The 20,461-nt window shown below is 54.2% G+C and overlaps 1 protein-coding gene across 1 annotated transcript; it reads right to left on the bottom strand.

Moving 5' to 3' along the window:
* Positions 1 to 8,647: 8,647 nt before the first annotated feature.
* Positions 8,648 to 19,517, bottom strand: LOC119099766 (B-cell lymphoma/leukemia 11B). Its single transcript, XM_037222831.1, has 4 exons — positions 19,102 to 19,517; positions 10,727 to 10,971; positions 9,883 to 10,470; positions 8,648 to 9,647 (listed from the first exon to the last, which is right to left on the bottom strand). The coding sequence occupies exons 1-4, from the start codon at positions 19,496 to 19,498 to the stop codon at positions 8,991 to 8,993; spliced, it is 1,887 nt and encodes a 628-aa protein (XP_037078726.1). The 5' UTR covers positions 19,499 to 19,517; the 3' UTR covers positions 8,648 to 8,990.
* Between the last annotated feature and the right edge of the window lie 944 nt (positions 19,518 to 20,461).

The following is a 20,461-nucleotide window of genomic DNA, read 5'->3' on the forward strand; positions in this document are numbered from 1 at the left end:
ATTGGAACTATATGTGCACATGTACCGCGGGTACATATTCACATATAGTTCGGCTGTTTCCTGGCAGTAGGCACCGAACTTCTCAGGGTTTACTTCATACCCGGATGCCATGGCTTCCAGTACAGCATGCAGGCGTCGGATTAGGTGCAGGTGCAAGATCGGATTAACCCTATTGGCTCACAAATTCTTCCAGGAGAACGTCAGGGGGCTTTCATCATAGACCCCTCATACAACGAGCGTTACGTTATGAGGCCGTTGTATACCTCTGGAATGAATGAAACCCCCACCATGATTTCAATTTTTTGACGTGATGTCACTGCATCATTCCATGACCTTGGATTACCCGACACTTCTATTTTCCTGTGCGACGATGCCGACAAAATAAATCGTGCAGCACCCTTGTCAGGCCTAACGTAATGTCGACCTGCAGTGGCTCAATGGCAGGATCTTACGCGGCCAAGCCATGTTGTTTCAAATTCCCAACGGCTTTGTGGCCTAATATGGCGTGACAATGTTCGCCCTGGCGTGACCTTGAGCCCGAATCAAACTGATTAATGTGACATGTATGGACAACTCTTTCTGCATATCCGTGAACACCTTCGGGGCTACTACTCAAAATCAGGCACGCGGCGCACCCAGAAGGTACGCAGATTTCAAATTTCAGCAATGCAGACTTTCGCGAAAGAATTTACAGGTTATTGTGAGAACAGAGAAGGAAGTTAATATTTCATGTCAAGTGCAAATGTTCCGAAGCTCTGCTGGCCTAAACTGCGTTAGCATGGTCTGAACGGTTCGATAAAATAAGTTCCTTAGAACAAATGAAATAAAACGCCTTCACAAATATTAACACCAACGAATGTTATAACATAACACGCTCTAGCAATCGCTGTGAGATAAACACCAACAAAGGTTATAACTTAACACGCTCTAGCAATCGTTATAAGATTAACACCGACGAAACTTTTAACATAGCACGCTCTAGCAATCTCTATGAGATGAGCTAAAATGCAATGGAAATTACTGAAATAGCGTGTTTGTAATCGAGACAACATAAAACTTTACAGTGGTTAATGACTTTTAATTCCGTCACTGCTGGCCAGTGGGTGCCCGATCTGGTCGGCGATGTTATGCAGACGGGAGTCTTTCCTAGCATGGTCCACACAGTACGATCGTAAATCTGTATTGCTAGACTCTTGTGCCTCTTCACTGAAGTGTCCGAGTGGCAGAAGCAGTACGTCAATGACGGCCGCTCCATGGAGAAGTACTCAGTGTACAGCCACTGGCATCGGAACTGTATGCGCACATGTACCGCGGATACATATTCACATATAGTTCGGCTGTTTCCTGGCGGAAGGTACCGAACTTCTCAGGGTCTATTTCATATCCGGATACCGCGGCTTCCAGTACAGCATAAAGGTGCCGGATTAGGTTCTCATCGACCCCGGTGATCTCAGCGAGGGTCGCTTCCTCTGCGCGGGCCCGCCGGCTGTGTTGCCGTCGTTTGACGAGTCGCTTCCTTCAGCTCTCGGCTGGCATACATGAAGATGAAGCCCCTCCCAAAATGTTGTTTGCACTGCTTTCTTCTTCTCTTGCATACGTTCCTTTTCGCCTTCTGACCTGATCGGCCACTTCTGTAGGTCAAGAAAATAGCTGATGTGGAATATGCACTCGAAAACCCGGATCCAGGCGTGCAGAGTGCTGAGACCCAGTTGCAAGTGGTTTGTATTAACTCCAAGTTGCCGGACATGCTGGAGATTGCTCATCACTTTTGGCGCTGCCTTGCAGAGTAAACATCGTTGCGTTGAGGGGGTCTCCATCCACCCGTGCCCCGACCACGGGAAGAGGAAGCTGAGAGCTCCTCTGCCAAGACTTCTGTCCCCAACCACCCCTCGTCTTCCGACAGAAACCTTGCCGTGTGCCTGCTCGATTTCACCTATCTTTCTTTCAACTTTGTTATAGATGTTTTTAGTAGCTGTGTGCATTGTTCCAGCTTTGTGGCACTGACACCAAGGCCTTCGAATTAGGCTTTTACCTTTCCGGCTGTCACAGCGCTCAATCCACTCTTCAGCTGGGTGAAATCAAAAAGGCACCTCCGTGACATCGTAGCAAAGGTAGTATCACTCACTGATCCGGATATACGCGCGAACTAACCGCCAATCGTGCGCCTTGCTGTAAGGTAACCCCAAGGTGATCTGATCCCGCAATTCGCAGGCAGCGAAGTGAGCCTCAGATGTTATATGACTCCTGGTCGACTCCTACTCCGACAACACCGGAAGGAATGGTCAGCCACACATGGCACAACAGGAGAGAGAGAGAGAGAGAGAGAGAGAGAGAGAGAGAGAGAGAGAGAGAGAGAGAGAGAGAGAGAGAGAGAGAGAGAGAGAAGCGATTGCGGAAATCAAGTGGCGTTGACGGTGTTTGCTTTCATACGCAGTGTACACCTCGATACCCCAGGGAATTTCGTATACAAGTGCTTGGAAAGTCATTAATTCTATCACAGTTAGCTTTGTTAAGTGACAAGAGTAAGCCGTTTGTGCTTTCCAAGCCCCAAGGAGCATGCCTGGCCGTAGCTACTATTCTCCCCGCTAGATGACAGGCCACCGAAACATAGTTCGGTTGTCGCTAGATAACGTTTTTTCGCGCAAGTTTGCGCAACTTTTTATTGTCGAGATCGAAAGTCAATGCTTCTATCTCAACACCAAAATAGAACTTATCGCGGTACTCGGTGGAACATTTTTCATATCTTTTCATCTATATTTGATTTCTGTGAAACGGTATCGCCCCTATGCACATCGAATAATCAGGCTCACAAAAACTGTTATATCCGCTGAAGCGTTTATTCTTTGCGCAGATATATTCCAAATCGCCTCAGTAATCTAACGATTTGCTTTTTGAACAGGAAGGTACACTGGAATAGGCACAGCGGCTGACTAAACTTGAGTGACTCGTCGCCCCGTTTTCTTGCATGTGAACGGCGCATGCCTGTTTTGCGGATTTGACAGATTGGCGAGGGTAAATGCGCAGGGATATTCAAATATATTGGTTCGTGCACAACTTTTCATTCAATTTGCAGCATGTCTGCATCCCGAAAATTATATTCCGACGACTTCTGATTTTTGAATTAATCCCACTTTTGAAGGCAATCTGGCCCATAGTGCGTTCCCACAAGCCCGGCATGGAGTCCCACACGAGGATGCACCGTCCAGTACAGAGGGGACTGAGCGGACCGGCGCTAGCGTTGTAGTGCTCGACTGTGATTAGGCTGGACCTCTTCTGCCGTCCGGTCGCATGCATTATACGTCCGTTGTCATATGTCAGTATGAGCCCGGTGGTGTGTCGGCACGGCCCTCTGTAGCCAGTGACGGAACAACATTTGAGTGGGTGGGCGGAAAACTGCACGTGACGCGCAGCTCCAGGGGACCGTTTGCGCATGTCAGGCACTCCAATCGCTTCTCCAGGCTCAGTCACCGCTCCTCAAGACTCGACCACCGCTCCAGGCTAAATAAGCCACCCGGTCAGCCGCAAAAGCCGCAGGCCGCCGGCGCCCGGACCCAGCGCAGTCGTGGCTACAGCCTCACAACAGTCCTCTCTCTCAGACGCATGGCGAGGTAGAACTACTCTAGGAGGCATGGCCGGTCCGGTAATCGAGCGGTCACTCCCGAGCTCTTGGGGGACCGAGTGTCGTGTTTCGCTCCGTCAGCAGCGGCATGTGCACGTGGCGCAGCAGCAAGCCCGGGTGACCCACTTTCCATCAGCAGTGGCAAACCCAATGTAGTGGCGGCGGATCATATTTTCGGCTGGGGTCAAGCACCTTTTCAAACGCTTTTGTGACGGCGGGAGCGATGCATTGCACAGATACGTCGTGCAAGTTAAAAGAGGTTTGCTTGTGAGAGGAATTTGGAATCTTACGCACATTTTGTCGCCGCCATCGGCTGGCAATGTGAATCTATCATCGATCCACGTGACTTTTGACCGTCGCCCGTTGAAGTCGCATAGCTAAATGCGGCTGCCCTTTGCAGAAAGGTATATTCGACCCTGAAGATTTTCACTGGTTGCATTCTATAGCACTCGTATAGGTTTCTCAGCACACTGGTCGGATTTTCATTTCGATTTTATTTGGTTGCCCCCTCCCCCGCAACCACCCCCTCCCCTCCCCCCCCCCAGACAGCGCATCCCCCTCCCCACTCAATGCTTGGGGGTCAACTGGAGCGACGATTTCCACAGATACGGCGTCTAAGTTAAACTAAGCTTACTTGTGAGCTGAAGGTGCAACATCGCTAACACGATATCAGTGTGGGAGCACTATCGACCGGCAATGAGAATCTCCCACTGGCGGATGTGACTTCTATTATCAAAACCCCGCTTGTTGGGTCATAGACGGTACGGGGCATTACCATTCGCTACACTAACTGTCGCAGGCATGCGCGCTGAGCTATGGCCATGATTAGAGTTATGGCCGATACAACACATTCTTCGGATTTCGATTTCAGTTGTATTCGGTTCCCCCCTACATCGTTTCACTCTCTCGATCTTTCATGATCCCTCATCTCATTAGACGGCGTGACTTTTATGCTCAAATTCCCGCTTGACGGCGCATTGCTGGCTGCATTGGGCCTGCACGGAGAGCTTTTGCCATAATACGGTGACGCGAGGAAAATGCGAATATCAGAACCGAAAACTGTCCCTCTGGGGTAATTTCTACTTTGACCATTCGATAGTACTGGTATAGGGCTATCAGCTGCTAGTACAACACGCTCGTCAGTTTTTTGGATCCATTTGACTTAGCTATTCCTCTTAGAGCGTATGACGAACTGCTTGTGGGCCGACCAGATCGGGGACTTCCACAAATATTGGCGTCCAATTTGGGAAAGGTTTTGCTTGCGCCCAGGTGCTGCAAACTTGTGCATGCCATGCCATTGTGCGAGCACTATTGGACGGCAGTGTAAATCTCCCATTGGCCTGCATGACCTTTCTATGTTCAAATCACCGTTGTACGTAGGATAGCTAACCGGCCAGCCGTATACTGAAGCCCGTAAGACTTAATACGGCAGTCTGTGAACAATATTTTTAACATCCTTGAAGATTGCAACTGTGTTTATTCGGCTGCGCTGGTCAGTGGGTATCAGCTACCAGTACAACATACTGGTCGGATTTGGCTTCCGATTTTGTTCGGTCGGCCGCCGACAGCGTATCATTTTAGACTTGAGGCTGGCAGAAGTGGCGGTTTTCACAGATACGCCGTGCTGTCTAGCTGCGCCACGGTTTCCACGGGACTCAGCGCACCGAGCGATGCGCACGGTTGGTCCATCTGTCAACTCGTATGGCGTAGCAGTAATGACGTCATACCACTCGCCAATCGGATTGACAATGGTTACCAACTTATGCCATACAAAGAATGACGCTACTGAATTATATCTGTGTTCTTATTCCTGTGTCAGTAATCCCGAGGTTAAGGAAATATTTATTTCGCCACATTCAATTATGTAGCCTTTGATACAATCCTCTGCTATTTCAGTTCAAATCCCATTGTAAATGTGAACGAGTTCCCTTAAACATACTTTAAGATGTGCGCGGAAAGCTACCTATCACAATTCATGGAGCGCATATCAACTAAGCGCATAGTTAACTGCAGCCGGGATGTCCGTTGAGCGATCGCCATGATACTGCGACCAAGAAAGATACTTATGGTCGAACTCGTATGTTTGCGAGTTTGCGCATTCGGTAGCGCTGGTAGACAGCTATCAGTTCTTAGTACAAAACGCTTCACGATGTTGGTTTCGATTTCATTTTGTCGACCCCGGAGAGTGTATCACTCGATACTGGGTGCAGGCCGAACCTGTCATTTTCGCAGGAACGGCGTCCAACTTGAAATGCCGCACTTGGCGTGGAAGGCGCAACCACGTTCACAGATATCATTATGTGAGCACTATCGGCCGGCAATGTCAACCCATCATCGGCCGCCAAGACATATTTACTTAAAACAACCCTAGAAGGCCCACCGCTAACTGCTGCCGGCCGGCCTGTACAGTTATGGCCATAATACGGTGGACTGGAAAAAATGCTTTATTCGAACGAAAAGATTAGAACTGCGTGTATTCGATAGCGCTAGAAAAGGGACATCACTTAGCGGGACTACACACTCGTCTAATTTCTAACTCAGTTTGATTCGGCTAACCAACCAGCATGGTATCACGCAACGCCTGGGGCCGGACGGGGAGGCGATTTACACAAATATAGCGTCTTATTTGGAATATCTTTAGCTGTACGCGGAAGGTGCAACCCCATGCACACAATGTCACTTAGGAGTGCTTTCAACCAGCGTCGGGAATTTCCCAGCAGTCGACATCACCCTGTCAGTTAAAATCATTCTGTGACGGGGCGTAGCTTCCTGCTGCTTGTCCCACCGTAGAGTTATGCCCACAATGCGGCGGCGATTGAAAAATACCTTTGTTCGAGTCCGAAGAATGCGACTATCTGTATTCAGTGGCACTGCCAATGGGATATCAGATGGCAGTACAACACACCCGTCGAATTTCGATTGCAACTTTATTCAGTTGGCTAACCTACATCATATCACTGCATGCTTGGGGACCTTCTTCTTTGCACTGACACGGACGTCCGATTCAGAATGTTTTTGCTTTTGTGCGGCAAATGCAAGCTTGCGCTGACAGCAACATTGGGGAAGTACTATCGGCTGGTAAGGTAAATCCTTCACCCGCCGACAAGACCCTTTTCGTTCCGATCACCTCCTGACGACCCAAGCATGATGGCTGCTGTTCAGCTTACCTATCGAGTGGTGACCATAATACGGCAGACCGGGAGAAATGCGCAGTATCGAATCTAAAGACTGCGACTTTGTGTATTCTATAGCACTGGTATAAGGTTGCTAGTTGCCAGTACAAGCACTCGGATTTTGGCTTTGAGTTTCATCGTTCGACCCTGCGACAGCGTGTCGCTCATTGTTTCGGAGCTTGCTGAAGCGGAGATTTGGACAGATTCAGCGTTCAATTTAAGATAATTGAGTTGTTTGCGGAAGGTGCAATCTTGCGCACACGACGTCATTGTGGGAGCACGAGCGACCGGCATTGTAAAACTCTCATCGATCGACGTGACCTTTTTTGTTCAAAACACTTCCTGGCGACGTACCGCTAACTGCGGCTGCATTGTGCGTGGAATGATGACCATCGTACAGCGACAAGAGAACAACACGCATGATCCAACCGAACGATTCCGACTGTTTGCATTGTTCAGCCGCTGATACAACATTTTCGTCAGATTTTAGTGTCTGTCTTTTTCGGTCAACTTGCACTAGCGTACAGCTCAATGCTTGTGAACCGTGAGGTGTGGTGATTTGCACAGATACGGCGTCCAATTTGAAGTGACTGACCAATGCGCGGAAGGCTTAGAACAGAGGCTCGGCGGCGGCGCAGGCTCGGGCTCGTTCGCCACCTGGCGGGACGCGGTACGCGGCGCGGCCGGCGGCAACGGTGGCTCACTATAGGCTTGCGCTCACGATGTCATTGTGGCAGCACTATCGGCCAGCAATGCCAATCAATGTAAAAATATTTAGCTCCCACATTTGATTAGATGGATTTCTGGGGCTAGCAAGGCCGCTGGCACGGATTTTCAGCGGGCCGTACCAGGGGGTGTGGCAGCCTGGGCGAGCAGGACTCCTGACCCTGCCGTCATTGTTCCGGCCCCCCGGCGGTCACGCTGCGTACATACACTGCGTGCGTGAGCTCCATTGGTTGCCCGGCTTTTTAATGGTTCGATTTGGGGAGAGGCCTGCATAGCAAAGGCATGAAACGCTGGGCAGTATGTCACAGTTTCCAACCATAAGCACATTGCGCAAATATGCACTTCAATTTGCGGTTTAGGCAATGGCTGATGCTCGGAAATCCTTTAAAATGCTTACCGGAATGGAACGACCAATCTTTGGATGGCTGCTCAGAGGTGAGGCTCGAAGTGCACTTGAGTTGTTAATTGATTATTAGCAAAAGCTGTGTCATGGTCTACTCCCATCTGACTCCTAGGTGTTCGTATTCTTCCCTGCGAAGATCCGTGCCGTTTAAGCATGGTGCTGCCGCCTTCACGTATACTTTGTGCTGCCACCTATCTGTGGATACCTCCGCTATCTCGAGGCCATGGCCGTGGTCTTGACGGTCCCACAGTGTCAGTGTGTAAGCTGCCTGCTCTCGACGGGCACGACAGACCTGACACAATCCGCATTTGCACAGCTGCACAGGAGCTTGAGGACAACTGACCGCAACTGTCTTGCCCCCGACAGACAATGGCCATCTGGATCAGTTCTAGACACCTTTCGGGTGATCGCCGTGTTAACCCTGACATGCTGTGTGAGGTGGGTTTTAAGACAGCAGACCGACGTGCCCAGCCAAGCAGCACGCCCATCCCCGCCTCCGACGGATGGCGGCCTGGCTTGGACGCTCTGTTATAGAGGTGTTTCCGTAGTTGATTCGGACCTTTCTGTTCGTTCGTACCTTCTGACGCCTGTTTACTCGCTTTCTGTCAGGGTATGTCGGAGAGCCTCTCAGTCACAGCTGGCGTCTCGTCATTCGGCGTGATGCATTAGGTTTCGCTGGGCTCAAACCAAGCTGAGGTCAATTCTCAAACGCTTTGATTTCTGTTGTTCTATTTAGATCACGAATATATGTGAATGGAACGCTACACGCGGTGAGATATTCACAAATTGCTCTCTGATACATTACGAGAACACTCAAGTGGTTTACTACCATCCCAGGACTCAAAAATGAAGGTACTTGTCTCGCGTCCCACGCACCCGCCTGCAGGCATACATTTTTTGGTTTTTGGTAAAGTGACCTTAAGGCTGCCGGTCGCTAATACTGCGTAGAAAGTTGTACTTCTTCGGCACACAAACCCACCAGACACCGCAATCTCACCAGCACGACTATTTTAGTGACGTCACGGGATAGTTTTCAGGGCATTAACGTGACGTCACCAGTTCGTGGCGGTCAGTGGCTGGGCAACACCGTCGGCCGGAAGCCGGACTTGTTACTCTTGCTGACCACACACTTCCTCATGTGCTTCTCCAGCGTGGACGCCACGGAGAAGGGCATGCCGCAGAAGCGGCACTGGAACACGTCCTTGCCCATGCGGCCGTGCGTCTTCATGTGGCGCGTCAGCTTGCTGCTCTGCGCGCAGGCGTAGTTGCACATGCGACATCGGTAGGGCTTCTCTCCCGTGTGGGACCGCTTGTGTACGGTCAGGTTGGAGCCGTTCTTGAACACCTTGCCGCAGTATTCGCACGTGTCGCGCCGCTGACGCCGTGACAACGGCGACGACGGTGCACTGGTTAGTTCAGCCGACGACTTCAGCCCGAAGGCCTCCTCTCGGCTCGGGGGCTTGTACGGGTCCAGCTTGGCCGGGAACTTGTACGACTCCAGTCCGCCGGGAAGCTTGTAGGGGTCCATCCCTCCGGGAGGCTTGTACGACTCGAGGCCGGCTGGGAGCTTGTAGGCGTCTAGCGCTCCGGGGAGCTTAAACGAGTCCAGACCACCCGCCAGCCTGTACGCATCCATCCCTCCTGGAAGCTTATACGAGTCGAGTCCGGCGGGCAGCTTGTAGACGTCCGCTGGGGCGGTCAGTCGACACTGGTCGGCGGTGAGCGCCTAGCGCCCCCTCCGGCGATGCTTGGGGCGCGCCACCTGCCGCCAGCTTGGCGTGGCGCAGGAAGCCGGACGGCAGCGCGGACGAGAGGCCCAGGTGGCCGGGCAGCGGCAGCGGCAGCGGCAGCGGCGGCAGCCAGAGGCCCGGCGGCGGCGCAGACTCGGGCTCGTTCGCCGCCTGGCGGGACGCCGTGCGCGGCGCGGCCGGCGGCGACGGTGGCTCGCGCCGCCCGCAGGCGCGCTCGGCCACCCCTCCCGACGTGTTCTCCTTGCCCGACTCGCTCAGAGCCTGTCGATAGGCGTCCCGGTAGGCGTTAATGCTGGAGAGGCCGAACTTGTCCATCAGCTCGCCCACCAGCGACGTGCGGTCGGTAGCTGGGCTCGCCTCTCTGGCCGCCGACCTCGTCGACAGGTCTTCCGGGCCGTCGTCATCGGCCGTCTCCATCTCGTCCTCCTCGTCCGGCTCGTCGTCGTCGTCGTCGAGCGCGCTGGAGTCGTCACCTCGGGCATACATGTCATCCGCGGCTGCGGAGGCGGCGGCGGCAGCGGCGGCGCTGCCTGCCGCGCCACCGCCCAGGTCGTGCAGATGGGTTTTCATGTGCCGCTTGAGCTTAGAGCTCTGTGTGCAGGCGTGGTTGCAGATGTGACACTTGTACGGCTTCTCGCCCGTGTGGATGCGCCGGTGCACGATCAGGTTGCTCTGGAAGCGGAACACCTTGTGACAGTACTCGCAGGCGCGAGGCCGCTCACGACGCGTCGCCAGCCCCGGGCTGCAGGAGACCGGCTGGCGCGCCCCCTGAGCGGCCGACTCTTCGGCGTCGGCCGGCTGCCGCAGGTGCGGCGAGAGGTCGCTCGGGGGCGGCGCGCGCCCGCCGCCGCCGCTCGGCGCCGGCGGGCTCAGGCGGAACCGCTCCGAGAGGATGGTCTCCACGCGGAAGTCGCGGCTGACCGGGCCGGCGTCGGGCGAGCGGAGACCGGCCGGCGGTGGCCGCTCACCGCCCAATCTCGGCGGCGGGGGCGAACCGCGTCCGGCCGGCGGCGGGGGTGGCGCCGCCGGCGAGGGGCGACCGCTGCGGCCCGGCCGTTGGCGGACTGCGGAGAGGCGAGGAGGAGCCCCGCTGCGGGGACGACGGTGACGCCGGCGGCGGGGAGGACGCGGCTCGGGGCGAGGTCGAGCCGGGCCTTGGGGAGGGAGTCAGGGAGCGCCGAGAGTCAGCCAATTCTTCCACGTAGATCTTGACCTGGTGCCGCTCCTGAACGTGCCGCACCAGAGCCCACGCCGAATGAAAGCTGTCCTTGCATGTGAAGCAAACGTAGTTCCAGGGTCCTGAAAAAGCACAAAAGAAACGGTGAGAAACCTGCTGATATATTTTATTTTAGCACAGTAGACATGTGAATGTGAAACACGTTGGAACGTCCTCAACCTACGGTGCAGTTACACCAGAAGAAGACAGAAGTCGTCGGAGACACGTAGTAGTGTTAAACTCGTCACATAAGGTGGCTCGATTGAAGCAACATGATCATTTCACTCTTCCAAACGCTTCTCCCCAGTGGAAGGCCGTTAGAATGGCCGGCGCGTGTCGGCCTTGAGGGCGTCGCCGTGCCGCAGTCCGCCTGAGCAGCACCACGCGGCGAGCTGCGGCGGCTCCCGGGCCAGGGCGGCCGGGAGCTTTGCAGCCGGCCGGCCGCCGGCTAGCACCGCCCGCCGCCACGGCTCGGCTAATTCAATTGAAGCCGTCCGTCGGTGGCTCTGTTTCCGCGCTCCAGTCGCCGCCGCTGCCGGCACGCATTAATAATGGCTGCCGGCCGCCGCCGCCGCCGCCGCAACCGAGCCAGGCCCAACTGAAGCAGAGCGGCCGCCTCGCCGGCCCCGACCGGCGCTGGACCGGCCGGCTCCGGGGAGCAGGTCTGGGGGTGGGGAGCAGGTCTGGGGCTGAGGAGCAGGTCTGGGCTGAGGAGCAGGTCTTGATGAGGAGTCGGCATGGGACTGAGGAGCAGGTCTGGGTCTGAGGCTGAGGAGCAGGTCTGGAGCTAAGGTGCAGGTCTGTAGGGTCTCTGGCTGAGGAGCAGGTCTGGAGCTGAGGAGCAGGTCTGGGGCCGAGGAGCAGGTCTCTGGCTGAGGAGCAGGTCTTTGACTGAGGCTGAGGAGCAGGTCTGGAGCTAAGGTGCAGGTCTGGAGCTGAGGAACAGGTCTGAGGCTGAGGAGCAGGTCTGGAGCTGAGGCTGAGGAGCAGGTCTGGAGCTAAGGAGGAGGTCTAGGGCTGGGGAGCAGGTCTTGGCTGAGGAGTCCGTCTGTGGCTGGGGAGCAGATGTTGGCTGAAGAGTCCGTCTGGGGCTGAGGAGCAGGTCTGGGGCTCGCTGCAGCGGGCTAGATTGGGGTTAAGGATCGTGTCCATGGCTCCTCTGAATTGGTTTGGATACCAGACACCAGGACTTGATGGCGCATATGATGACGGCATCCCCCACCCCTTTATGCTGAGGAGCACCACAACGCTGGTATTTGTGAAGACGCCTCGTTGCTGATTCGTCACTCAACAGCGGTTCTGAGGCAGATCAGTGTCTCTAACATGTAGCACAGACTTGCGAGAGAGGTGATGGTAGAATTAGCCATGTTTATTTTGGAAAGTTTCACGCCTGAGGTTCGCACAGCATTTTTTCAAGTCCTTTTACAGCTGCGTTTTCTTAGACATATTCTTTCAGCACCATTTCACTTTTTCTGTTGTTCGCACCCACGGTTGTCACGAGTTCGGCTGGTGTGACCTCGGCCGGAGCCTGCGCGCTCTGGGTGATGACTGAGCACTACCGCGAGCGGCGCGCACCCCACCGCTGCTTCGGGAGACGGTACTCACCCCACCCGCTGCTCCGGGAGACGGTACTCACCCCATCGCTGCCCCGAGAGACGGTAACCACCCCGCCCTGCTGCTCCGGGAGACGGTACTCGCCCCACCCGCTGCTCCGGGAGACGATACTCACCCCATCGCTGCTCCGGGAGACGGTAACCACCCCGCCCTGCTGCTCCGGGAGACGGTAACCACCCCGCCCTGCTGCTCCGGGAGACGGTACTCACCCCACCCGCTGCTCCGGGAGACGGTACTCACCCCATCGCTGCCCCGAGAGACGGTAACCACCCCCCCGCCCTGCTGCTCCGGGAGACGGTACTCACCCCACCCGCTGCTCCGGGAGACGATACTCACCCCATCGCGCTGCCCCAGAGACGGTAACCACCCCGCCCTGCTGCTCCGGGAGACGGTACTCACCCCACCCGCTGCTCCGGGAGACGTACTCACCCCATCGCTGCCCCGAGAGACGGTAACCACCCCGCCCTGCTGCTCCGGGAGACGGTACTCACCCCACCCGCTGCTCCGGGAGACGGTATCCACCCCACCGCTGCTCCGGGAGACGCTCCCTGCTCCGCCCCGTAGCCGGCAGGCGCCCCAGGGCGCTAGCGGAGGTCCCACGGTCTCCCTGTCTGGACCACTTCCCCTGCCCTCCCCCCCCCCCCCCCCCCCCCCCCGACGGTACACGTCAGCGACCCGTCACGTGCAATTGATCAAACGCCAGAGCGGTCGGCGGGATGCGCGGGCCGCGATCAAACGCGGCCATGTCGTGGCACGTGGACACGCGAGCTCGTGCCGGCGCACGCTCGTGGCCCGGACCTGTGTCACATCGCCGGTCTGCTCCTGCCGGCCCGCCGCCGGACCCCCCTCCGTTTTATCGATGGACTGATCTCCATAGAAACGACAGTCTCGTAATGACTGCGGGGCCAGAGAGATTGCATGTGTGTTGCCGGCTCCCATCACGAACATGTATTACGCAGCGCATGCGTGGCTGGGCCCCGGCTAAACCGCGCGCCGGACGTTCTTTCCCATGCGGTATTCGCCGCGATGCAAATGTTTCGCCATCAGTTCTCGAAAGCGTCAGGAGACCTGGGAATGATATGCGAGGCGTCCTCCGCCTCCCATAAATATTCTTCAGTAGTGAATGGAACTGCCAAAATGCCCGAGCCACAGATGAAACAATTTGAGGCCCGGACCCGCTTTCTGCAGGCACTGGAATTGAAACGGCTGCAGAAATCAGTTCATTTTTAGGATTTGGGAATATGGTCCTTACTTCGTCACACCCACACCCACACACACACACACACACACCACACACACCCACACCCACACACACCACCCACACACACACACAACACACACACCACACACACACCACACACCACACACACCCACACCACACACCCACACCACACCACACCCACACCACACACACACACCACACACACCACACACCAACACACACACACACACACACACCACACCACACACACACACCCCACCAACACCACATATAATATTATATATATATATATAGATATATATATATATATATATATATATATTTATATATATATGTGTGTTGCATATTATACATATAACGTATATACATAAATATGATATATATATATATATATATATATATATATATATATATATATATATATATATATATATATATATATATATATATATATATATATATATATACTACCTTATCAAGGTGTATTCAATAGGCATGAGCAGATTCTAGACTCATTAGTTTATCGCCGCATCAGGGCGCTGCTGTCAGTCAGCTCCATCAGTTTGCTAGGCAGGGGCGAAAAACGTCCGGTTTCCCAGATATGATCGTTGACAAAAAACGGACACTTGTGAGCCAATTGGTGGCAAAATTGAAATGGAAACAAATTACAACAGACCAAGCCATATTACAACAGACCATTCCAGTTCGACGAAAATCAAAACTTAGTATTGGCCTGTTCTCGCTAACACTTGCAACATGAGCTTGTGTCGAGCACATGTTGAAGCGTTGACGTTTCGCTACGTGGGCAAGTTGAGCCACAAGCTGCTGCCAAACTCAGGATATTTTTAGCAGGTGACATAGATATACTACGAACTATACTATATCAATGCTGACGGCACAGATCAGTGGCGACAGTGTTTTTCCAACGCATCTCACATCAGTGCTTTTCACATATTTTTAGCCAGGATTCATTTCACAAACTTAACAGAATAAGATGCGAAATAATTGCTGATAACTAGTCATTAGAATCGCGGCTGGCCACAGCATCCCGCGACGAACGTGATCAGCTTGCTATGCGGCGTTTTATAGCGTCGTGCCATTTGAGATAGATGGGCTCGAACGCCCACTGCGCGGCAATGAATTGGTTCAGTGCGAGGCTGTGGGCTGCCATTGATTTCGTTAGTGTCGTGAGAGGCTGACTGCGTTGAAGACCTTAGCCAAACTTCTGTTTTTATTTAAAGGCGCTGTGCGGCTTGCCTAAGGATCTGCCGTGGATGGCGCCCCTGATAATAGCGTAAAAAGCCCTGAAAGCACTGGATGGCGTCCCTGATAATAGCGTAAAAATGTCTGTGCATACCTGAACTGCAGCCTCAGAGATCACGGTGGACGTTGGAGCAACACATGTCAAGGATTCATTCGGGGTTTCCTGCTACTGTGAGGCACAGCCTCTTTGAGATAAGAAACCGAGCATCGCTGGTGTGGGTCTTTCACTGCTCGCCGCATCTCGGACTTCGCGTACTAACCGATGGACAGGCGTGAGATAAAACGTTATTAATTGTCATTATGTTGTATATAGGGCTAAATGGCAGTACTAGAAGTGCTCAAAAATGTCGTTTTCATCTGCTGGTATTAATATTGCATGAGTTTTTCACTAATTGATTGAGACTTTGTTAGGAAATGCGGGAACTGCCCCGATTATGCCAGCGATTTGATGTGGGGCTACGGGGATCCAGTTTTGCAAATTACAAGCCATGCCTTCGAAATGCAATTAAAACCATTTTGTCCCCAGATTTGACGCACTTCCTTTTTAGGGTTGGGAGCAGGGGCGTAGTATCTCGAAATAAGCTGAGGGAGGGGGGGGGGGGGCGTAACACAAAAAAATGATTCATGACAATGACGCCTTAAAGTGTGATAAGTAAAATAGGAAAGTACATCCCTGGTTAGGAAACATAATCCCCACTAACTGAAAAGGAAACATCACTCCTCTAGGGCTAGTTATGCTAAGTATGCCTTCATTTCTCATTTTTATTAGATTAGTCTTAGCCATCATTCAGTGTCTGATGGATTGCTTAAAGTCATCCAGCCCAGCAGCTGCCCTGAAACAAAACCCAAACAGATGGTGATGATTTTGGGAGAATCCTTTACCATGGAACCTGACATTGACGATTTTGAAAGAAGCCTCAACCATGAACACCTGCCGGCGTTTCCTTGACGCGTGTCTGTCTGCGTAGTTACACCCATATCGGACACGCGGCCCCTCCTTCGCCGGACACCCGGCCGCTCCTGTGACGGGCATTCGACAGCCCGTCGAATGAAATTCGTCAGCCCGTTGTGTTCGAGATACCGACGCCCCAGCGAGCGGACAGCAAAGCGATGAAGTGATTTTCGTAAACAGACTAAACCCTGCAAAACTGACGTGCTCATCGGCCTCAAGCCCGCTGCTCCGGCCATTTGTGCACAAAGACCTGTGTTCTAATCATTGCGACTTTTGGCATGGCCAGCAAATGAAACTGCAAATGAAAGTGCAAATGAAACTCCCGAAACAAAGATGCTCGATGGTAATGCCTCATTGCATTTCATTTATCTCTGTTTTTGCGGTCTAGTGCAGTTAGCGTCATTTTGCAACGGTGTGTGACAAATTTGGCACTAGGTGACAATTTAGACTGCTCTAAATTCCGTCGGTGACAGACAAGACACCTTTTCATCCCCGTTCCAGGAGACGCGGAGACAGTTCACCGACACCGCGATGCGTCATTACACCACAGTGGTGTGATGACGGCAGCGGCTTGCTAAGACCAGCAGCGCAAGCCCGACCGGCGGCGCCTGCTGCCGAGCCGCTCTGTGTCGTAGCGGCGAGCGGTCCGCGCGATCAGCCCCGGCCAGCGGCGTGTGGCGGCGGCGCCGGGCGCCGTCTGGACAGGCAGCCGGCCGCCTCCGGCCGCGGGCCAGGCCGGGTCGTCGGGCACCCGACACTGCACGGTGCTAGACCTGAGGTCACGTGACGGAACACCGGCCAGCCGTGGGTTGAGATCGTCACGTGTTAAGGTCGTTTTTTCCTGTCGCTTTCGAACTGAATGCATTTCCATATTCGCCGGGTGCCTCGGGAATGCCCTCATATGTACACAAAACATTAAGCCAGAAAATGACAGTGATGAATGGGCGCTCCCACGGCGGCGGCCCACGATGGTCACACAGGGTCGTGTCGGGGTCATCAATCAGCCAACAGACGGGGCTTCCTGCTGCTGCACAGAATACCGGGACCTTGGCGGCTGGGGCGCCCCAGCACACCAGGCGCACGGCGGCGCGGAACGAGGGGAGGAGAGGGAGTGGTCACTAGTCGGAGCGTTCCTATCCCTCTCTGATGTCGTCGCATAGTCATGCAGGCGCTGTCCCCCCCCCCTTCCCTCTCTCTCTCTCTCTCTCTCTCCTCTCTCTCTCCTCCCTCTCTCCTTCTCTCTCCTCTCTCTCCCTCTCTCTCTCTCTCCTCTCTCTCCTCCCTCTCGCCTCTCTCTCTCCTCCCTCCAGCCTCTCTCTCTCTCCTCTCTCTCTCTCTCTCTCTCTCTCTCCTCTCTCCTCTCTCTCTCCTCCTCCTCTCTCTCTCTCATTCATCCTCTTCTCTCTCTCTCCTCTCTCTCTCCTCTCTCTCTCTCTCTCTCCCTCTCGTCTCTCTTTCTCTCTCTCTCTCTCTCTCTCTCCTCTCTCCTCTCCTCTCTCTCTCTCCTCTCCTCCTCTCTCTCTCTCTCCGTCTCTCTCCTCCTCCCTCTCTCTCTCTCTCTCTGTCTTCTCTCCTTCTGCCAGATAATCCTCGCACCTGGCTACGGTGCACGGGCCGGAGCTGTGAGTGGCTACGGTGCACGTGTCGGAGCTGTGTGCGCTGATGCTTTGGTCCCAACGCACCTGCTTACGTTGCCCCTAAGAGTGACATTTTTGCATCAACCGTAGTTTTAAGCGTCGTGGGCGATAAACACAGGCGGTTACCTGAGCATTATTCAGAATATGGGGATGCGCGGTAAACATGGACTTGAGATTACGGCTGCCCCTTTCCTCTGGGGACGTTCCCACGCCCTTAATCATGGAGCATACCAGAACCCATCGCGGAACGTTGACAGGTCCTATCCGAGATCTGTATGCAAGGTTACACAGACCAAATGTTCGCGAATCGTTTTCATATCAAACATTTCAGTTGTATGCTCCTGCCAACGGGACAGAATTGCGTAAATGCAGCATCATCAAACAGTCCAACTGCGTGGTGTGTTAACCACAACGCAATGCTGGGGATCCTCGTCGCACGAGCCGCTCAGTTACCAGAGTCGCCAACAGATGGCATAACCTCAAATCGGGCGCCAAAACATGACATGACCTTGAGTCCGGCCAGGAGGCGTGCGGCCGGCGGAGCCGCGCCACCGCTCTGCGCACGCTGCGCCGCCGCTCGCCGCCGGAAGTGATTCCGCGACCGAGTGTTCAGTTGAAGCCGGCGGCTTCCGCTCTGGCGGAGCACGCCGGAAGCGAGGCTATTGGCGCGCCGGTACCGACTGACCGGCGCCGGAAGTGACCGCCGGTGACGTCACGGGGCGGAAGCGGCGCGGTGCCGGACCGCCCGGCATGACTGGCGCGGTCGGGCCGGTCATGACGCGCGCTCGCGGACGGGTAAGGTCGCCCGATGGGCCGACTGCGCCGCCCGCGGCGCTCCCACGGTCCAGTGCCAGGCCGACTGCTTGTCCAGATTTTAAAAAATGAAAATGTTCTCTCTGGAACTTCGGCTGGGAGCTGACACGAAGACGGATGCCCGCGGTGGCGCTGCAGCTGAACATAAGCCGGGGGTTTCCCGTTCAGCACCGCCATATCAGCGTAGAGCGTGGATGCTCTGGAGGCTCAGCGTGGAGACTCTGTTAACCACAGATGCTGGATACAACAGGCCCTCAAGAAATCAAATGCGCTATCGCTCCGAGTAAACCGTCTCTCCTGACTTCGTGGGACAACTGCTTTTAACAGCGCACTCCGGGGGAAATGGTGGATAGGCAACTGCCCTAGTGGCTATACCACCGAGGCTTGTGGAATCAGTCAGTGTGCTAATCCATAAGCAATGGGACCTGGCATCTGGAATATGTATGGCAAAATTGGAAGCCTTGGACCTCATGCACAAAGGTTCGAGCCCTGTTGGTGTTTCGTCGACTTCCGATGCAATCCGCAAGTGAAAATGGGATTCTCAGTGACAAAGGAGGCGACTGCGCAGTTTCAGCTGGCGGACGGTGCGTGCTTTTCAAAAAACCCTCCCCTCCTTATGAAGCTTTTGGATGATCGCACAGCATCCAAATATCCTACACACATTTGAAATTCGTGCGCTGTCAATCAGTTCTCACGAAACCGCCGTTCTCACCTGACTCGGCAGTATTTGCACCCGCGTTGACAAGAAGATGTTTCCGCTTTTCCCGATCGGTGTCTTCGTCCTTGTATCTTTTCGGTATGTCCTCCTTCTTAACAACCGAAGAGCCACTGGACATGCTGGAGGGAGCTGGTGACAGTCCGTTGCACTCGAGGTTCTCGCGGTCGCGGGAAGAGGGCGCCAGCTGTCGCAGAAAGCTAGCCGCTAGGCGGCGCTGTGCGTCGCCGTTAAGGCTGAACTCGTCGTCGCTCTCGCCGGAAGGCGTTAGGTGGGTCGCAGAATGGCCGTGTACGCCCCCCGCCTGCTCGCCGGAACAGTTCAGTGCCCAGTGGTGAATGAAGCGGATGAAGTCGGCCAGGTCAAAGTCGCGCTGGCAGATTCGACACGTCATCGCCTCGCCCACCGGCCCCGAATCTGGAAACAGCACAGAATCCACTTAATACGGGAGATGGAGCGACGTTCTCAAAATCACAATTGGAGGTTACAGGAGCTTTGGCGCTGCAGCTAAACATGTGTGCCTCGCAGCGCTGTCCGATCAGAAAACAGCTGCAATGCGGGCAGTGCTCATCAGAAACACCTCGCTTTAGGTAAGGTGCAAGTTTGCAGCTGTGAGTCATACAGCTGCCAGCACGCACGCGTCCTACACACCTTCTCAAAATGACAGACTACGATAGACCGCTCCGGCCATTTCGAAGAGCCAGTCGCCGTAGCGCCTATTTTTCTTCTTGACTGCACGCTGCGTAGGTCTCGGCCGCTCAAGGACCAGCAACGCCTGGCAATCCCCTGCTGACAAGCGCGGTCGGCATTCCAGGGAAACACCACTGGAATGCAACGAGTGGGCGCAGCTGTTTCCGGATCGCGTGATTCGATTGATTCGTGCAAATTTTCACAACTGGTTAAGATCAAAATTGCAGGGAGCACAAGAGAAAGAGAGAAAGAGAGAGAGAGAGAGAGAGAGAGAGAGGAGAGAGAAGAAGAGAGAGAGAGAGAGAGAGAGAGAGAGAGAGAGAGAGAGAGGATAGAGAGAGAGAGAGAAGATAGAGAGGAGGGAGAAGAGAGAGAGAGAGAGAGAGAGAGAGAGAGAGAGATAGAGAGAGAGAAGAGAGAGAGAGAGAGAGAGAGAGAGAGAGAGAGAGATAGAGAGTAGGAGGGGGGGGGGGAGAGATCCCGCACTTCCAGATAGACACCTAGTGCACCTCTGTATCAGACGAGCTTTTCGAGACATGGTGTTCTGTGAACATGTGGAGGCATATATTGCTCATATAAACGCATGCATGAAGGCGATAATATTAGTGATCTCCGGCCGGTGATAGGTGATAATTCTTGTGATAATACAGGGCATACTAATCATCTC

This window comes from Pollicipes pollicipes, unplaced genomic scaffold (assembly GCF_011947565.3).
Source record: "Pollicipes pollicipes isolate AB1234 unplaced genomic scaffold, Ppol_2.1 Scaffold_2555;HRSCAF=2994_pilon_pilon_pilon, whole genome shotgun sequence".
Lineage (NCBI taxonomy): Eukaryota > Metazoa > Arthropoda > Thecostraca > Pollicipedomorpha > Pollicipedidae > Pollicipes > Pollicipes pollicipes.